The sequence below is a fragment of the Spermophilus citellus genome (genome assembly GCF_964194105.1).
Source record: "Spermophilus citellus genome assembly, chromosome: 4".
Lineage (NCBI taxonomy): Eukaryota > Metazoa > Chordata > Mammalia > Rodentia > Sciuridae > Spermophilus > Spermophilus citellus.
The window spans coordinates 171,981,333-172,000,128 of record NC_138185.1 but is presented as its reverse complement, the minus strand read 5'-3'; the positions used below and the strand labels follow the sequence as shown (position 1 = coordinate 172,000,128).

General features: G+C 33.6%; 1 protein-coding gene across 3 annotated transcripts in view; it reads left to right on the top strand.

Annotated features, from left to right (window-relative positions):
- Window positions 1-18,796, top strand: part of TOGARAM1 (TOG array regulator of axonemal microtubules 1) — a 98,348-nt gene that overhangs the window by 43,502 nt on the left and 36,050 nt on the right. Inside the window, exons 3-8 of one of the 3 annotated variants that reach the window (XM_081292174.1) lie at window positions 362-496; window positions 4,469-4,777; window positions 7,153-7,415; window positions 10,019-10,251; window positions 12,514-12,614; window positions 18,062-18,211. In XM_081292174.1, coding sequence (XP_081148300.1) covers window positions 362-496; window positions 4,469-4,777; window positions 7,153-7,415; window positions 10,019-10,251; window positions 12,514-12,614; window positions 18,062-18,211 — 1,191 coding nt within the window. The remainder of the gene's footprint in view (window positions 1-361; window positions 497-4,468; window positions 4,778-7,152; window positions 7,416-10,018; window positions 10,252-12,513; window positions 12,615-18,061; window positions 18,212-18,796) is intronic. The other 2 variants (XM_081292176.1, XM_081292175.1) reach the window with 2 other exon arrangements.

Sequence of the window (18,796 nt, the reverse complement as noted above, 5' to 3'; positions counted from 1 at the left end):
GAGTTCTGTGGTAGGAACTTTTTGGGGTAGTAAGCATCCTTAAGATACCAGGAAGAAGGGGAGCCAGGTCTGGAGAAACATTCCATGGTGAGAAAAGGGAGAGAGTAGAAAGAAATTGCCTTTGTGTGTTTTCTTTAAAATACCTTTCCTTTCCTTGTTCTTTACCAGTTTGTATTCAGTCCTTTTAAACCCCTGCCATTTCTCAGATTTACCCATACCCAAAGCTATCTGACTTTTTTGTTTGCCTAACTTACTGTACTTATATTACTATTTTTTTTCACCAGTATACACCAACATTTGATGTATTCATGGAATAAAGTTTACTTTACTTTTGTGTTTTTTCCCCACTTTCCTTTAAAAGGTACTACTGGGACTCACCAGACGAATCTTCCTGGGAAATGTGGACAACTTGGATTTTCACAGATATGTGGTAAAACTGGCAGTGTGGATTCTGATTTACAGTTCCTGGGGACAACTAACAGTCATCCAGATAAAGGTATAAGTTCTAGATTTATTTGGAAACAAATGATTTATAAATATTTGGAATGATTTCCAACACTAGCTTATGTTACTTTGTGTAATTTTAATCATCACAATAAAAATGTATGTTATATTTTAATAAGATTTTTTAATAATACTTATCTATAATGTTAGCATTTGTAATCTTGTTATAAATGTGACTGATTAAAATTAAAAGCTTAGGTTGGGCACGGTGGTACATGCCTGTAATCCCAGCAGCTCAGAAGGCTGATACAGGAGGATTGTGAGTTCAAAGCCAACCTCAGCAAAAGCAAGGTGCTAAGCAACTCAGTGAGACCCTGTCTCTAAATAATAAAATACAAAATAGGGCTGGGAATGTGGCTTAATGGTCAAATGCCTCTGAGTTCAACCCCCAGTACCCAAAAATAAAAAATAAAAATAAATAAAAAGCTTAGAAACTTACAATGGAAATGAGCAAGTATCTAAAAATAACACTATTTATTAAATAATACTGTATGGGGCTGGAGATGTGGCTCAAGCGGTAGCGCGCTCGCCTGGCATGCGTGCGGCCCGGGTTCGATCCTCAGCACCACATACCAACAAAGATGTTGTGTCCGCCGAGAACTAAAAAATAAAATATTTAAAAAAAAATTTTTTTTAAATAAATAAATAATACTGTATGAAGACAATTTTTCCACAACAGCTTTAAAATTTAAGGTTATTAGAAATGATTATGTGTACTGTTTGGAACTCTAACTTCCTAACAAGCTATTATTTCAACAAAGAAGCAAGATACAGAAGAAAAGGAAGGGTTTGAGACTGGTTGTGTCAGCCACATGAATTTTGAGATTTAATATATTTTAAAGTTTCTTGCTAATTAATACCTTTAACAATTATTCTGTAGAGGTAGGATCAAATTAAATATTTCTAGAATTTTTTTTTCTTTTTTGGGGTGATTGGGAATCTATTATGACCTACACATATGTTGAGTAAGGTCTCTACCATTTACCTGTTACCCTCAATCCTCAATACCCATACCCCAGTACTAGGAATTTTACCCAAGGGTACTCTACCATTGAGCCATTTTTACTTTATAGCTTTGAGATTGGGTCTTGCTAAGTTGCCCAAGTTGGCCTTGAACTTGCTGTCCTCCTGCATCAGCCTCCCAAGTAGCTGGAATTAAAGGCATGCACCACTGTGCCCAGCTGAAAATATCTTAATTTTTTGGGGGGGGTGAGCGATATCAAGGATTGAATTTGGGACAACAAACCACTGAGCCACATCCCCAGCCCTATTGTTTGTATTTTTATTTAGAGACAGGGTCTTACGGAGTTGCTTAGCACCTCACCATTGCTGAGGCTGGCTTTGAACTCATAATCCTCTTGTCTCAGCCTCCCCAGCCACTGGGAATTACAGGCTTGCACCACCACGCCAACTGAAATACTTTAATTTTTATTGAAACATAGCAATATGTTTCTGTATTTGTTATGAAAAAGAAATGATCATTTGAAATCAATAAAGAAGATTTAGTTAATAAAGGACTTACATTTTAGCTATGTTTCTCACCACCTACCCAAAAGAGCTATATGACTTCTTAAATTTTTTCTTTGTGGTGTTAATTCACAAAAAAATAGTTTAGTTCATCTTTCTTAATGATATGAGTATTTCCTAAATCTGACTATGAAATATTTCTGAGTCTCCTGATTAGTAGAAGCCAAGAAGATTCACTGTGTTGCTTATCTGTGTTGCTTATCTGTTCCTGTTTAGGCCATCCCTGAATGATACATTACCTCTGAAAATACCTCCACTCTTAGTGTATTTTCAGATCTGTGTAATGACTCTGGTTCTCTGTAACCTCTCAGAATATATATTAGAGCAGGAAGTATAAAGGGATATCCTGTTCTTCTAAGTGTAATAGAATTTAACTTAATAGTTGGCTATATATTAAAAATTCTCTCAGGACTGCATCATCTCAACTTATGTTCCTCATAGGATCTCTGAAGGACTTGGGGAATGGATGTCAAATCATATACATGTTCTCATCCCAGTTTTAAATGTTGTAGTGCTCCCAATATTGGTGTATGTTGCATGGTATTGAATCTATTTATATACATAAAAAATATCTGAGCCAGGGCCCGTAATCTGAGCACATGCCCGTAATCCCAGTGGCTCAGGAGGCTGAGACAGGAGGATCATGAGTTCAAAGCCAGTTTCAGCAACAGCGAAGTTACTAAGCAACTCAGTGAGACCCTGCCTCTAACTAAAATACAAAATAGGGCTAGGGATGTGACTCAGTGGCCTATCCCCAGTACCCACCGCCCCTCCCCCCGCAATAAAAAAAAAGATCTGATGTTTGATTTCTTTGTGAGAAATATTTTTAAATCTCCTAAAATTTATAATAAAACACTGCTTCAAAAGCATCAGAACCTATTAATAAAGCACTGTAATTGAAATCAGGAAACTGAAATTTTTTATTTTATATGTTAATCTGTAACTACCTAAGTCTGCATTTCCACCCAAATAAGATTTGGTGATGGAAGGAGAGGTCTTAACCATGTCACATGTGAATTAAAAGTTGAATGATATATCTTGATATAGGTCTTCAAAATTATTTGTTTCATTTACAGTATATAGTATAAAGCTATGTCTCTGTCATGTAAAATCATTTTTAAAACATTAAAGGAAAATTTAAGGGAACCCATAAAAGATTACAAATAGAAGTTTGGTTTAGTTGAAGAACAAAAAGAAAATACTAATAAAAGGGAAGAAAAAGTAATAAAGAACATAATAAAGAACACAAAAGAGGGACTGGGGATATAGCTTAGTTGGTATAGTGCTTCCCTTGCATGTACAAGGCCCTGGGTTCAATCCCTAGCACCGCCTCCCCCTCCCCCCCGCCCCGACACACACACACACACACACACACACACACACACACACACACACAAAAGATGGTAGAGGTCTGGGGCTATAGCTCAGTGGTAAAGCACTTGCCTAACGTGTGAGGCACTGAGTTCGATTCTTAGCACCAAGTTTAAATAAATAAATGATAAAAGATGGTAGAATTAAAACCAAACATATTAATAATTCTGTAAATATAAATAGATAGGATTAATTATTTTAATTATGGAGATTCGATTATTTATTTATTTGTTTGTTGTGGTGCTATAGATTGAACCCAGGGGTATTTTACCACTGAGATACATCCCTAATCCTTTTTATTTTTTATTTGGTAACAGGGTCTTGCTAAGTTGCCCAGGCTAACCTCAAACTTGTGATTCTTCTGCTTCACCCTCCCAAATTGCTGGGATTACAGGTGTGCACCACCACGCACGGCCAGATTTTTACCTTTTATTGAAATGCCATTTTTAAGAGCCACATCTAAAATACATCAGAATAGACTGGGGAAATGTAAAGCATGGAAAAGATATTCAAAGAAAAGCAGGTGTAAATTTGTTGTTGATAGGGAGACTATGCACACTAAACCTAAAACCATTTTTAGCACTAGAATATCCTTTTAATGAGAAAAAGAACAATTCCCTAAGAAGATGAAACTTTTCTGTGTGTGTGTGTATGTGATATATACATATGTATATGTGTATATGTATATATAATTTGACAAGAAGAAAATTAATATGCAAAGGTTAGACAATTTTTTTAAGTTTTTAGTTATAGACGGACACAATGTCTTTATTTTACTTTATGTGGTGCTGAGGATCGAACCCAGTGCCTCACACATGCTAGGCAAGTGCTCTACCCCTGAGCCACAACCCCAGCCGCAAAGGTTAGACAATTTTAATAGCATAAGGAAATTTGATATTAGAAGATACAAAATAGTTGAACACAAATTAAGTTAGATCTTTACCTCACACCATATAAAAATACAAATACCAGATGGGTTGAAAATCTTAATGAAAAAAGAAAAAAAAAACTTTAAACTCTGAGATGTGTAAGTATAAATAACATATTTTCTTTTTCTTTGTTACAGTATATGCTAGCCTAAATTTTGGCAGTAAGACCCTGCAAACATTTGGTAGTCAAACAGAGCGTACTTCATCATACTCTGGTCCAAATCCAAGTTCAGGAGCCTTCATCCTTCCATCCTATCCTCTCTCATCACCTCGAACTAGTCCAAAGCATGCATCTCCTCTTACTGTATCTCCAAAGAAGTCTCAAGATAATCCTGTTAATTTCTCAAATTCCTGGCCTCTGAAAAGCTTTGAAGGATTATCAAAACCAAGTCCACAGAAAATATTCATCAGCCAAAAACCATCTGACCCTACAAGTAGAAATGATGGTAAAAATCTGTACTTTGTTTAAATTTATTTATGTGTTTAAATTAGTACTTGATATAAGGTTGTTAGATCTTTAAAAGCCGATAAATTGTTTTCTCTAAATTAGTCAATATGTAGAAAAATATTTACTAGTGTACTTAAGAAAGATCAAATATATATAATATAAAATTCAGTTAGAATGATCATATCTTTTCTTATTCTCACTTAAAAATTTTTTTCAAAACCAGGCTATTAATAACAAATAATGTATATTGCCTCAAAGCCTACTAATAAATTTTAGCATTACAAATATAAAATATCATGCATATTATTCACTGTAATTAATGTCATTCATTTTTCAACATTTATTGAATGCTTATAAAATATACTAAAATTATTTTGAATAGAGGTTTTCTTTTAATTGTTAGAAACCAAAACTTTTTTTAGTAATATCCCATTCCAAATTCTTGAAATTAGCATATCAATTCATTCAAGACAAATCTAATCTCAAAAAGTTCTACATGCGGGACTTGGGTTCTGGCTCAGTGAGAGCACTTGCCTGGCATGTGTGAAATTCTGGGTTCAATCCTCAGCACCACATATAAATAAATAAAGTGAAAAAAATCCACTGGCAACTAAAAAATATTAAAAAAAAAAAAAAAGTTCTACATGCTTTTCTGTCTCAAGCCACTGAGGTAAAATGATCTACCTTTAACCCCATAACACTAATGTTCTAGTTTATAACCATAGTCAGTTTATCGCATATTCAGTCAGTTGTATCACTTTTTCTTAACACTCAACCTTAGCCTTCTATTAATTTCTTTGTCTTCTCTGTAAGATCAAATATTATATTAAAAGTATGTTTAATAAGCCAGGCGTGGGGCTGGGGTTGTGGCTCAGCGGTAGAGCCCTCACCTCACATGTGCGAGACACTGGGTTCGATCCTCAGCACCACTTAAAAATAAATAAGTGAAATAAAGGTTTTGTGTCCAACTACAACTAAAATTTTTTTAAAAATAAATAAATAAGCCAGGCGTGGTGCATGCCTGTAATCCCAACAGCTTGGGAGGCTGAGACAGGAGGATTGCAAGTTCAAAGCCAACCTCAGTAACTTATCAAGGCAATTTAGCAACACCCGTCTCAAAATAAAATATTAAAAAGGGCTGGAGATGTGTCTCAGAGGTGAAGCGCCCCTGGGTTCAATTGCCAGTACCAAAAAAAAAAAGTATGTTTAATAGATCAAATGTATGTATATAAAATTCAGTTGAAATAATCATTTGTTTTATCTTTTTAAATAAATTTTTTAGTTGTAGATGGACACAACACCTTTGTTTGATTACTTATTTTTTTTTTTTTATGTGGTGCTGGGGATCAAACCCAGTGCCTCACGCATGCTACGCAAGTGCTATACCACTGAGCCACAACCCCAACCCTCATTTCTTTTCTTCTATTGCCATTTCAAAATTATTTTTCAGAACCAGGCAAATAATAGTGGTTTCTAATGAACATGAACAGTATATGTTGCCTAACTTTGGGCTTATGGTGTAGCTCACTGTACAGCATTTGCATAGCATGTGGGAGGCCTTGAATTTGATCCCGAACAACACTGCTGAATCTTTATATAGCTTATTCTCCCCAATGCCCAGTATTACTGCTTTATAGACACTAATCATTCAGATATTGCTTATACAATTATATCATACCAAAAAAGCAGCCCTTCTAGCTTATTTTGGACTTGATCATAACAAATATTAGTCATGATGATTTCTGTGATGATAAATAACAATTTAACTTGGTATACGTAACATTTTTATGTAATAAAAAATTTCAGGTGGTTCATTTTTGTTATATTAATAAGGGACACTGATACTTTTATTTCATCTCATTTTATTTATTTTGGATCCATCCATTTACTGACAAATTCCATAATTTCATTCTTTAGAGCTGAGTAATATTCCATTGTATATATTTACACCATACTGTCTTTATCCATTCATCTATTGAAGGGCACCTAGGTTGGTTCCATAGCTTGGCTATTGTGAATTGAACTGCTATAAACATTAATGTGGCTGTGTTACTATGGTCTGCTGATTTTTTTAAAAAATATTTTTTTAGATGTTGATGGACCTTTTTTTAAATTTTTTTTTTTATATGCAGTGCTGAGAATCAAATCCAGAATCAAATCAAATCCACATGCTAGGCAAGTGTTCTACCACTGGGCCACAACCCTAGCCCTGTAGTTTGCTGATTTTAAGTCCTTTGGGTATAAACCAAGGAGTGAGATAGCTGGGACAAATGGTGATGTGCCTTTTTATTTTTAAACGCTGTATTCCAGATATTTGTGACTATAATGCCTTTTTGTTTCTGGAAAAAAATAAAATACATACTTTTCATGCAGGAGAAAATTCTCCAGAAAAACCTAATCCAGTTCAACTTATACCTGCCTTGGTGAGATCACCATCTTCCCGACGAGGCCTAAATGGGACGAAGCCTGTCCCTCCCATACCAAGAGGAATAAACCTTTTGCCAGATAAAGCTGATTTAAGCACAGTGGGACATAAAAAGAAGGAACCTGATGACATCTGGAAGAATGAGAAAGACAGTCTTACAATTGATCTTTCGGAATTAAATTTCAGGGATAAAGATTTGGATCAAGAAGAGGTTAGAGCCATATATCATTTTTAATAATTTTAAAAATTTATAATTTCTGTAGTGTTATAGTTGCAGGAAAAATATCAGGTACTTTTTTATCCCATATTTATTTTCTTATTTGTAAAAATATTTCATTACTGAAAATGTGAGAATACAGTGGATTATTAGGAAGAAAATTCATTACACCAGACTACCTCCCAGAATAATTTACTGTTCATACTTTTGTATTTCCTACCAGGTACTTTTTCTATGCATACATTACTCCTTTTGCATTAAAATTATGAATAATTACATAGAAATGTGTTATTGCACTGGTTATTCTCAATGAACAATTTGTCATATTTCTTTCCTGTTTTTTGAATGAGTAAAATATATTTCCCTTCCCAATCTAATTTCTCCCTCTTCTTCATCAGAGGGAATTACTATTACCATTAATTAATGTTTTATGCATTGCTTTAGGTTTTTTTGTTTGTTTGTTTGTTTAATGCTTTTTTAGTTGTAGATAGACACAATACCTTTATTTTTTATTTGTTTTATTTTTATGTGGTGCCAGAGATCGAACCCAATGCCTCACACATGATAGGCAAGTGCTCTACCACAACCCGGGCCCCATCACTGTAGTTTTTATTTATTTATGATATATTTATACAATTAATTTTGTCCTATTACTAGTCTTTGGCTATTGCAAACAATACTGCAGTGGACATTCTTGAGCCTCAACTTTGTGCATATGCACAAACTTTTTTATCATTAAATTGAGATTATATTGTATAATCACTTTTTTAAAAACATTTTTTAGTTGTTGATAGACCTTTATTTTTTTATTTATTTATATGCGGTGCTGAGAATCCAACGTATATAAACTCCAGATTCATTACATTATGGTTTGTTTGTTTGTTTTTCCCACTGTTCTGCACTGCCATAAGTCCATTAAGTGCATGAGTGCCTCACACATGCCAGGCAAGTGCGCTACCACTGAGCCACAACCACAACCCCTGTATATTCGCTTTTGAATCCTAGATCAGTCCATTTATGTTTTAAAATGTTGCCAATATGATACATGGTAATTTTGTCAGAAGGAATATGGTTGCTGTATTTGTTTCAATTCAGAGTAATTTTTGATAGATGTTTCCTTTTTATCATTTCACTTTGTCTGATTTCATGTCAAAATATGAAATGGTTTTGTATTATATATGTAAACAGAAACTGTTAAGTCATGGCATTTTATAGTATTAATTTAGCCTGCTTTTAAGATGTTTGATGTAAGTTGACTTTAAAAAGAGACATCATGCAACTTTTGGAGTAGAATAGTATTCTTGTGTCACAAAAGAAAGTATATCAAGCAACTTTTACTTCTATATGCATTTGTACTTTGAAATTGATACATTTTAGAGTATTTAATACATATTGATATATCTTATAGTATTTAAAATACCAAACATTTTCACTTTTATTACTTTGCTTAATAGTATCTCTTTGAGTTAAACAAAGCACCATATATTTTTGTTTTATTTGTGTGTGTGTGAGTATATATTTGTGTGTGTGTTTGGTTTTTGGAAGAGGCTCACAGATGTTTTGTGTCTACACTTTGTGGTAGGTCAAAGTGTAAGTCATAGGGCTAGAAGTCCAGGTCATTTAACTCCAGATTCATTACATTATGGTTTGTTTGTTTTCCCACTGTTCTGCACTGCCATAAGTCCATTAAGGTATTTGTTGAACCTGACTTTCAAGTGTGAAAACTTAATAAATTTATGGACATTTTCATTACTTGAAGGCAAATATTTTCATTAAATGTTTAACCTTATGAATTAAAATATAAAAGCAGTTACATACTTCTGTATTCCTTAATTGGTTCAGAGTTCTATTCCCATCCTTAATGTGTTAGTTTCTCATTGTTTCAACCCTACATTTCTAAAAATGTTAGCTTTAGAAGTTATATACCATGATTTGTTCTCTAAACTCTTAACACTATTAGCTAGATATAAACATCATACTTTTTAGAAAACTGCTTACTTGGGCTGGGGATGTGGCTCCAGCGGTAGCATGCTCGCCAGGCATGCATGCGGCCCGGGTTAGATCCTCAGCACCACATACAAACAAATATGTTGTGTCCACCGATAACTAAAAAATAAATATTAAAAAATTCTCTCTCTCTCTTAAAAAAAAAGAAAGAAAGAAAGAAAAGAAAATTGCTTATCTTTTTGTTAACCTTCTGGAACTTGTAAGTAGCTACATCAGCATACCAGTTAGCTAAGATTAACTATACCTCTCTGACTTTAACTCAGATATCTACCATCTGATTCAGTGATTTATTAAGTAATTGAATTAATGCAGTATATTTAGACTTGTGCTTGCTACCAAAAATATCATGGTGAATAATAACTGAGATTCTTCCTCACAAGGAGCTTACAACCTAGTAGGATGTTTTATTCAAATGATGAACTCTGTGTTTTTATACTGTATGCATATGTATTAGCATCCATCTCATTAATATGAGATTGAGGGGCATCTACCTAGGTATAATTAATGGAATTTAAAATTTAAGGATAACTATTACTAATATAAGGGTTCCTATTAATCTCTTGACGTTAATTGGTTTTGTTTTTTCTTAGATGCAGAGCTCTCTTAGGTCTCTTCGTAATAGTGCAGCTAAGAAAAGAGCAAAACTGACTGGCAGCACTTCTGACATTGAAAGCCCTGATTCTGCAATGAAGCTTGATTTGAACATGGACTCCCCATCTCGATCTTCCTCTCCAAACATCAGCTCTTACAGTGAAAGTGGAGTTTACAGCCAAGAATCATTGACTTCTTCTCTGTCTACGACTCCCCAGGGAAAGAGAATAATGTACATGTTAAACAGTATTCATCTGTGATTTGTGAACTAAACCCCTAACATTATGTTTGGAAAAAAATTTTTAAATCTTTTTCCTTTCTTGTTTTTAAACTACTTCTAAAATCCAGTGGGAAAGTTTACCTTCAGGACTTTCACACTTCAGGAGTGGGGATGAAAAGGAAACACAATTCCAGCTGTAATCTAGAGTACATAAATTAGTATAGGCTCTATTCCCCATAGCCCCAGTTGTTCTTCCTAACATGTCTTTTTTTTTTTTTTTTAACACAATAACTTTTACTTATTTTTTTTAATGTGGTGCTGAGGATTGAACCCAGGGCCTTGCACATGTGAGGCGAGTGCTCTACCACTGAGCCACAACCCCAGTCCCACCTTCCTAACATTTATCTTACTATTCTTTTTACTTTAGCTCCCTTCTGGATAATTTTTTTTCTTTTGCCAGTTAACTTAAATTACTGTTTTCATTTGAAACTTGGCACCAGTTTCCTCTAATTTGAGGATAAGATCTACCCAACTGTATCTCATGGTTTTCTTATTTTGTTATTTCCCTTTTCTTATTTCCTCAGGAATTCATACTACAGTTCCCATAGCCCTCTCAGAAGTCTCCCTGCCTGTAGCATTAGTGCTAGAATTAGAGTCCTGGATATCCACAAAAACAGTAATTTTTTTTTTTTCAGCATAACAATTGAACCAATTTTTTCATATCATTTCTACAAACTCTGAGTCTTAAACAGTAATCCTGCCCTTATTTCTGGGCATCTTGGTGATCCTATTGTGAAATTTGAGAGAATGTTTTCTCGTTTTATTTTATACAGAAACCCAGAGTAGAATTGCTACAACATAAGTAGATATATTTTTATATAATACATAATAATTATATAAAATAATATATAATTTTTTATGTAGATACATAGGTAGATATATATTTTATATAAGAAAATGCTGGGGCTGGGGATGTGGCTCAAGCGGTAGTGCGCTCGTCTGGCATGCATGCGGCCCGGGTTCGATCCTCAGCACCACATACAAACAACGATGTTGTGTCCGCTGATAACTAAAAAATAAATATTGAAAAATTCTCTCTGTCTCTCTCCCTCTATCATTCTCTCTTTAAAAAAAAAAAAAGAAAGAAAGAAAATGCTAAACAGTTTTCCAAAATTCTCATTTCATATTCTTATAACATTTTATTTTCTTTTCATTTTAACCTGAATATTGTTTATATACAGCTATTAGAAGTAAATATTTGAAATTAAATTGAATTAAAATTATTTTTACTTCAGTAAACTGGAGCTCTGACAAATATAGGTAGAGACTGCATAATCAAAGAAGAGGTGTGTTTTAATAACTTTAATACAAACAGATACTATTTTTTAGCAATTCATAGATTAAACTGTATTTTTTAAGATGTATTTTTTAGTTGTTGATGGACCTTTATTTTATTCATTTATTTATTTATATGTGTACTGAGAATTGAACCCAGTGCCTCACAGATGCCAGGCAAGTGCTCAACCACTGAGCCACAACCTCAGCCCCTTAAACTGTATTTTTATGTCCTATTCTTAGAAACTTGTTTTAACTCATGAATTTCTCCTTCACATTTTAAATTTAAATATCAACATACTTTGTGCTTAGAATTTTTTTTCTAAGTGGAAATATTTAGCTTTTAGACCTAAAGTGATTCCTTCGTCTTCCATGAAGATGAAATTAAATATTGTGTACTCCTACAGTTGCAACATCATGTAAATAATTTGAAACCTATTTGGGAAGAAAAGTTGACTTTATAAAATGGCAGCATTTAGAATTCAGTATTTCCTAAATCATCTCAAAGAATTATTCTCTTTAGATATTGAGTTATGTAAGAAGGGAGTTGACCACATCCTCCTTTATGGGCTGAATCCCCACCCCCACCCCCCACCCCCGCTCCCTGGGATTGAACCCAGAGATGCTTAACCATTCTGTCCATCTACAACTACAAAAAAAAAAAAAAAAATATATATATATTTTTTTTTAATGATAGTGGGATGAGGATGTTGCTCAGTTGATAGAGTGCTTGCCTCTCATGTACAAAGCCCTGGGTTCAATCCCCAGCACCATACACAAAAAAGGAACAATAACTGGTAGCAGCCATTGTTTTTTATATTTGTTTGCTGCCTAATTATTCAAAAGTTGAATGAGTTAATAAAAGAGTAGAGAATGTATTATATGAGTATTGAACAACTATAAATCAAATGTTTATGAAATTACTTTGTTTCATTATAGGTCAGACATATTTCCAACATTTGGATCAAAACCTTGTTCAACAAGACTTTCTTCTGCAAAGAATAAAAACTCTCATACTGCTGAACAAAGCCCCAGTGAAGGTATCTATTAATGTTCTATAAACATGATTTATAAGATGTATGATTTTTAAATGATATCAAAAATGATAGCAGGTATTTTCAGATTTATAATTTTTGTTGTTATCCTTAAAAGGCTATTTAGGCAAGGGTAAATGTTATATTATTTTTGAAACAAAATATTTATCTAACTGAATCATTAATTTCTCCCTCTAAGTCCATAGGTACTCCTATGCCTGGCTTCCCTACCCAGACAGCTTAATTTAGTTGTTATGAATTAATACCTCACTGTCAGAATTTTGAAAGCTTTTAGATGATTGTAATGTACAAAATAGAGAACCACCAAGCATCACAAAAGACAATTTCCCTTAAAAACAACATTTAGCTAGTTAACTACTAGTTATTATAAGTTAATTTTTTTTTTGCTTTGTTTTATATTTTGTTGTTGTTGTTGTTGTTTGTACTTTGGAGTGAGCCCAGGGTGCTATACCACTGAGCTACATCCCCAGTCCTTTTTATTTTTTTATTTTGAGACAGGGTCTTGCTAAGTTTCCAGGTTGGCATCAAACTTGGATCCTCCTGCCTTAAACTCTCAAGTCACAGGGATTCCAGGCATGTGCCACTGCACCTGGCTAAATTTATTTTTAAATGAACTTGTGGTTCATATAGATACATGTGAACTAGGTATGTTCATATGTGTATTTTGTTAAGAATTTTGTGAACTAACTTGGAAATCTCTAAATTTTTTTTAACATGGTGTCATTTTTTAAAAAATATATTTTTAAAAAATTTATTTTTATGTGGTGTTGGGGATTGAACCCAGTGCCTCATGTGTGCTAGGCAAGCGCACTACCACTGAGCCACGACCCCAAGCCCTGGAAATTTCTAAATTTTATTTTTTTTTAGACTTTATTTTGTTTATTTTTTAATGTGGTTCTGAGAATCAAATCCAGTGCCTCACATGTGCAAGGCAGGCACTCTGCCACTGAGCCACAACCCCATCCCTATAATTTTTTATAACATCACTTCTCAGGAAAAAATTTAGCAGTAAGTTATCTATTTGGACTCTGGTCTATCTGGAGTGGGAACTGCATGTGATTTTTTATGATTAATAAAACTATTAAATTGTGAATGAATTATAACAAATTGTGATGGTTATTCTTTATAATTACCTTTCTAAAAGCTGTACATGAATATGATCCTTATTTTAAAATTTTCAATTTCTTGCCCTTAAATATGTCCTGATTCTATTTCCTCTGATTCCTACTACCATGACTTTAGTTCACACTTGTTCTCATTCCTTACCTACTTAGCCTCCTTAGTTTTCTCCCTAGTTTCAGTTTAATTCACTTACAGTCCATTCCTCCACATTGTAGAACTGTCTGTCTTGACTAACAAAATTCATTCAGGGCATCTTTCAATGATCTGGTTCCTGCATACCTATCCAGCTCCATTTTTCACTTTCCTCTTTGTATCTTGTGCTCCAGTTAAATCAGACTACCTTCAGTAGTGTTTCCCATCTTTTGTACTTGCACATATTATTTCTTCTGCATGACAACTGGAATCTACATCACACCCTTTTCAGCTATGAAAGAAGCTCATTTGTTTTTTTCTGAGAAGCCTTCCCTAAACAAGATTAACTATTACCTCTTTTGTGATAACATTTTGCACTGACATCTTTTATAATGGTTTTTCAGTTATTTATTTTTCTTCTACTCTCAGATTCTTGATCCCAAAGATTAGTTCCCTCTGATTACCTACCACAACCTGTCGTAATCATGAATGCCTGACTTAACCAAGTGTGCTTAATTTACTGGTTTGCACAAAGCTAATAGTCAACAAAGAGATAACTACTCTACCATAAAGTCAGCATGTATGTTGTAAGTCAGTGTATAGGTCTGGAAGACCCCAGCTGAATCCCAAATTGATATTTAATAATAATATTCACATTTTGTGTAAGTAACTTAACTGCTTTGAAACTTTGTTTCCTCATTTTAAATACATTAAAGATCAAAGAGAGGGCTGGGGATGTGGCTCAAGCGGTAGCGCGCTCGCCTGGCATGCGTGCGGCCCGGGTTCGATCCTCAGCACCACATACCAACAAAGATGTTGTGTCCGCCGAGAACTAAAATAAATAAATAAATAAATATTAAAAATTCAAAAAAAAAAAAGATCAAAGAGACATCTGATTGCTTTATTGTATCTAATTTGCAAAAATGGAACTATCTTGTAGATAGATAAGATTTGGAAAAGAGTAGATTTAAAACCTGGATTTGATGCTAATTGTAGGACCATGGGATTTGTTTAATAGAGTGATTAGTTCTGTAGTACACACTTCTAATGTAGTATTTAGAGTTCCCCAAACTTGCCTAATATTTAGTGTTTTCCAAATTTGTTTAATCTTAGGAATCACCTGGGTTCATATGTAACACATGTATAGATTCTGAGGCCTCATCTCATACCTAATGAATTTATCATCTTGGTTATAAATCTGCACTTTTAACAAGTAACAGGAATTTCTAGGATCACATTTTGTAAACATTGTTGTTATTGAATTCACTATGAGATAATTCTTAAATTTAACATTCTCTCAAACTGTCAAATTGCTAATGGTTTAAGATTTTTATCAATTTGGGTTTGTTGTTTACTGTAAACAAATGATTCCTATAAGTTTATTATATTTCCAGAGGTAAAACATGAAAATAATAATGCTCAGAATAAAGACTATTTGAATATAAAAATGAAAATATCAATTATGTAGAAATCCTAAATCCCGGGGCTGGGGTTGTGGCTCAGCAATAGAGAGCTTGCTTAGCACATGCGAGGTCCTGGGGTTTGATCCTTAGCACCACATGAAAATAAACAAATAAAATAAAGGTATTGTGTCCAACTACAACTAAAAAAAATATCCTAAATCCAGTCTGTCTTTACAATAGCGTTTCCTTTGAAGACTTCCACACATATTCTGCAACAATTACTCTAAATTGTGTTAAGATTTTCTGAATGGTGTTATAGTAAATTTTTCCCATACCAATAGTGTTGTCTATTAATAGGAAGCATGTCTACCCAAAACCAGAATCTTTATAAATCTTACTTTATGGACTGTCAAAACTAAGAATTTAAAGATGTCTATGCTACTTCTAGAAGTTATCTATTATTATCAGATATTTATTATTTAATATCAGATATTTTTGAAGTTTATCTTTGTGAACTGACTCTATTCCACAGTTCTTTCTAGCCCAGCTGCCATCAGTTACTTCTTCTCCCCACATCCTTTTTTTTAAAAATACAACATTTTTTAATACCTTTATTTTATTTATTTTTTGTGGTGCTAAGGATCAAATGTAGTGCCTCACACATGCTAAGCAAGTACTCTACCACTGAGTCACAACTCTTATCCAAAATACATTTTTGGGCTGGGGATGTGGCTCAAGTGGTAGCGCGCTCGCCTAGCATGCGTGAGGCACTGGGTTCGATTCTCAGCACCACATAAAAACAAAATAAAGATATTGTGTCCACCTAAAACTAAAAAATAAATTTAAAAAAATACAACATTTTAAAAACAATTTCTTATTATTATTGCTTGATGATTTATGTAGGAGCTACTTATAAAAATGGACAGTGACTAAATATTGCCTAGACATTCTGTGGTTGTAATAGCTGCATAGCATTAGTATAGAGTGGTAAGTTTAAACATTCAAATATATATTTAAAGTTTTTTTTTATTTTTTTAGAAGGAGGCATAGAAGAGAGTTCTGTTTTTATTTTTAATTAAGGATATAATAATATTTAGGTATTTATAATATTCTAGGTAGGTACTATGCTGTTTTCTTACTTTAATCCACATGACAGCTCTAGAAAAGATTCTACTGTTATAATTTCACATAGAAAGTTAAGTGTCTTGTCCAGGTTAAGTGGCTATGATTTAAAGCCAGGAAGCCATGATTCCAGATACTGGATTCTTTTTTTTTTTTTTTTTTAAAGAGAGAGAGAGAGAGAATATTTTTATTTTTAATATTTATTTTTTAGTTTTTGGCGGGCACAACATCTTTGTTTGTATGTGGTGCTGAGGATCGAACCCGGGCCGTAGGCATGCCAGGCGGGCGCGCTACCGCTTGAGCCACATCCCCAGCCCCAGATACTGGATTCTTTTTTTTTTTTTTAATTTTATTTATTTATTTATTTTTTTAATTGGTTGTTCACAACATTACAAAGCTCTTGACATATCATATTTCATACATTAGAATCAAGTGGGTTATAAATTCCCATTTTTACCCCAAATACAGATTGCAGAATCACATCGGTTACACATCACATTTTTACATACTGCCATATTAGTGACTGTTGTATTCTGCTACCTTTCCTATCCTCTACTATCCCCCCTCCCCTCCCCTCCCATCTTCTCTCTCTACCCCATCTACTGTAATTCATTTCCCTCCATGTTTGTTATCCCATTCCTCTCACAACCTCTTATATGTAATTTTGTATAACAATGAGGGTCTCCCTCCATTTCCATGTGATTTCCCTTTTTTTCTGCCTTTCCCTCCCACCTCATGTCTCTGTTTAATGTTAATCTTTTCTTCCTGCTCTTCCTCCCTGTTCTGTTCTTAGTTGCTCTCATTATATCAAAGAAGACATTTGGTATTTGTTTTTTAGGGATTGGCTAGCTTCACTAAGCATAATCTGCTCTAGTGCCATCCATTTCCCTGCAAATTCCGTGATTTTGTCATTTTTTAGTGCTGTGTAATACTCCATGGTGTATAAATGCCACATTTTTTTTTACTGGATTCTTAATCACTAGTATTTTCCTGCCTCATCAACCAGACCAATACATGGGAATAGGAGAAAAAGAGAAGAATGAAGAATATAGGCATTTTTCTTGTCACTGTTTTAAAATTCTGAATTAAAAAAAAATTGTGTGTAAAGTTAAGTGGATTTATTATTATTATTATCATTATAATTGGTAGTCCTGGGGATTAAAAACAGTGGCACTGTACCACTGAGCTATATCCCCAGCCCTTTTTTAAGTTTTAATTTGGAACGAGTCTACTAAGTTGCTGAGACTGGTCTTGAACTTGTGAGCCTTTTGCCTTAGATTCCTGAGTCACTGGGATTACAGTCATGCACTACCATGCCCAACAAAAGTGTCTTTTAAATATTAAATGCTTGTCATATTTTTAGACATATACGTTGGATCATATTTTTCAAGTATTACATTTTATATTTCATTGCAATTTTAAAACCTATTTTAAGAAATGGTGTAGTATAACTTATCATAGTTTTATCTCTTAGATAAAAAGTATTACATGATTTAAAATGTGATATAACTTTTAAATTACTGTCATCTTATAATTTCTAGTATGTTGCCAGCCTTTTGAAAAGGTTAGAAGGCAAGATAGATTTTGAGAGATTTGTTCCTATTATATAATATTACTTAAATTATTTAAATAAATATTTATTTTATTTCATAGGGATTACAACATCCAATGTAAGCATAATTGGCCAACGTATGAACTATGGGTTTGGATGTGGTGATTGTGAAGATGATAGGTCACATGACATTTTACCCAGTGCTTTAAAAATACAAAATAAGGAAAACCCAAGACATAAGCATACAAAAGGTTAGTAAATTTCATAACAAATTAATTTTTAAAAATACAGTAGAATCTACATCAGAGTTCTCCCTAAACATGCCAATAAAGAAAAACTTAACTGAAAATTCTCAGTTTTGAGGTTTTTCATCTTATCCTTCTGCTGATGTGTTACTTAAATAATTTTGAAAAATAGAACAATTCACAGGTTTGTGTTGGTAAATGGACTTGCATTAGGAACCAGGGAAGGGAAAGGACTGCCCATGAGTTAAAACTAGGGAATCCCTCCTGACTTCTACCCCAAGAGTATACACACATCCTAACACACACACACACACACACACATACACACACACACACACAAAATTTTTTACAAGACATTTTTCCACTCCAATAAGGTAGAGGCAATCATGTGAGTAAATTACTCCCAAATGTATGGTTAGGTTGTAACCATGGAGTAAAGCTGTGGCAACAAGAATGTGAATTTCCTGTGGTAGAACCTGGGAAAGAGCTTCTTTGTTATCACTGACCATTTGTTAGCAATTTATATGTTTTTAATTATTGGCTAGTCCATCCAGTAACTGCTTTATTCATTTCTTAAGAGATTCTGACACA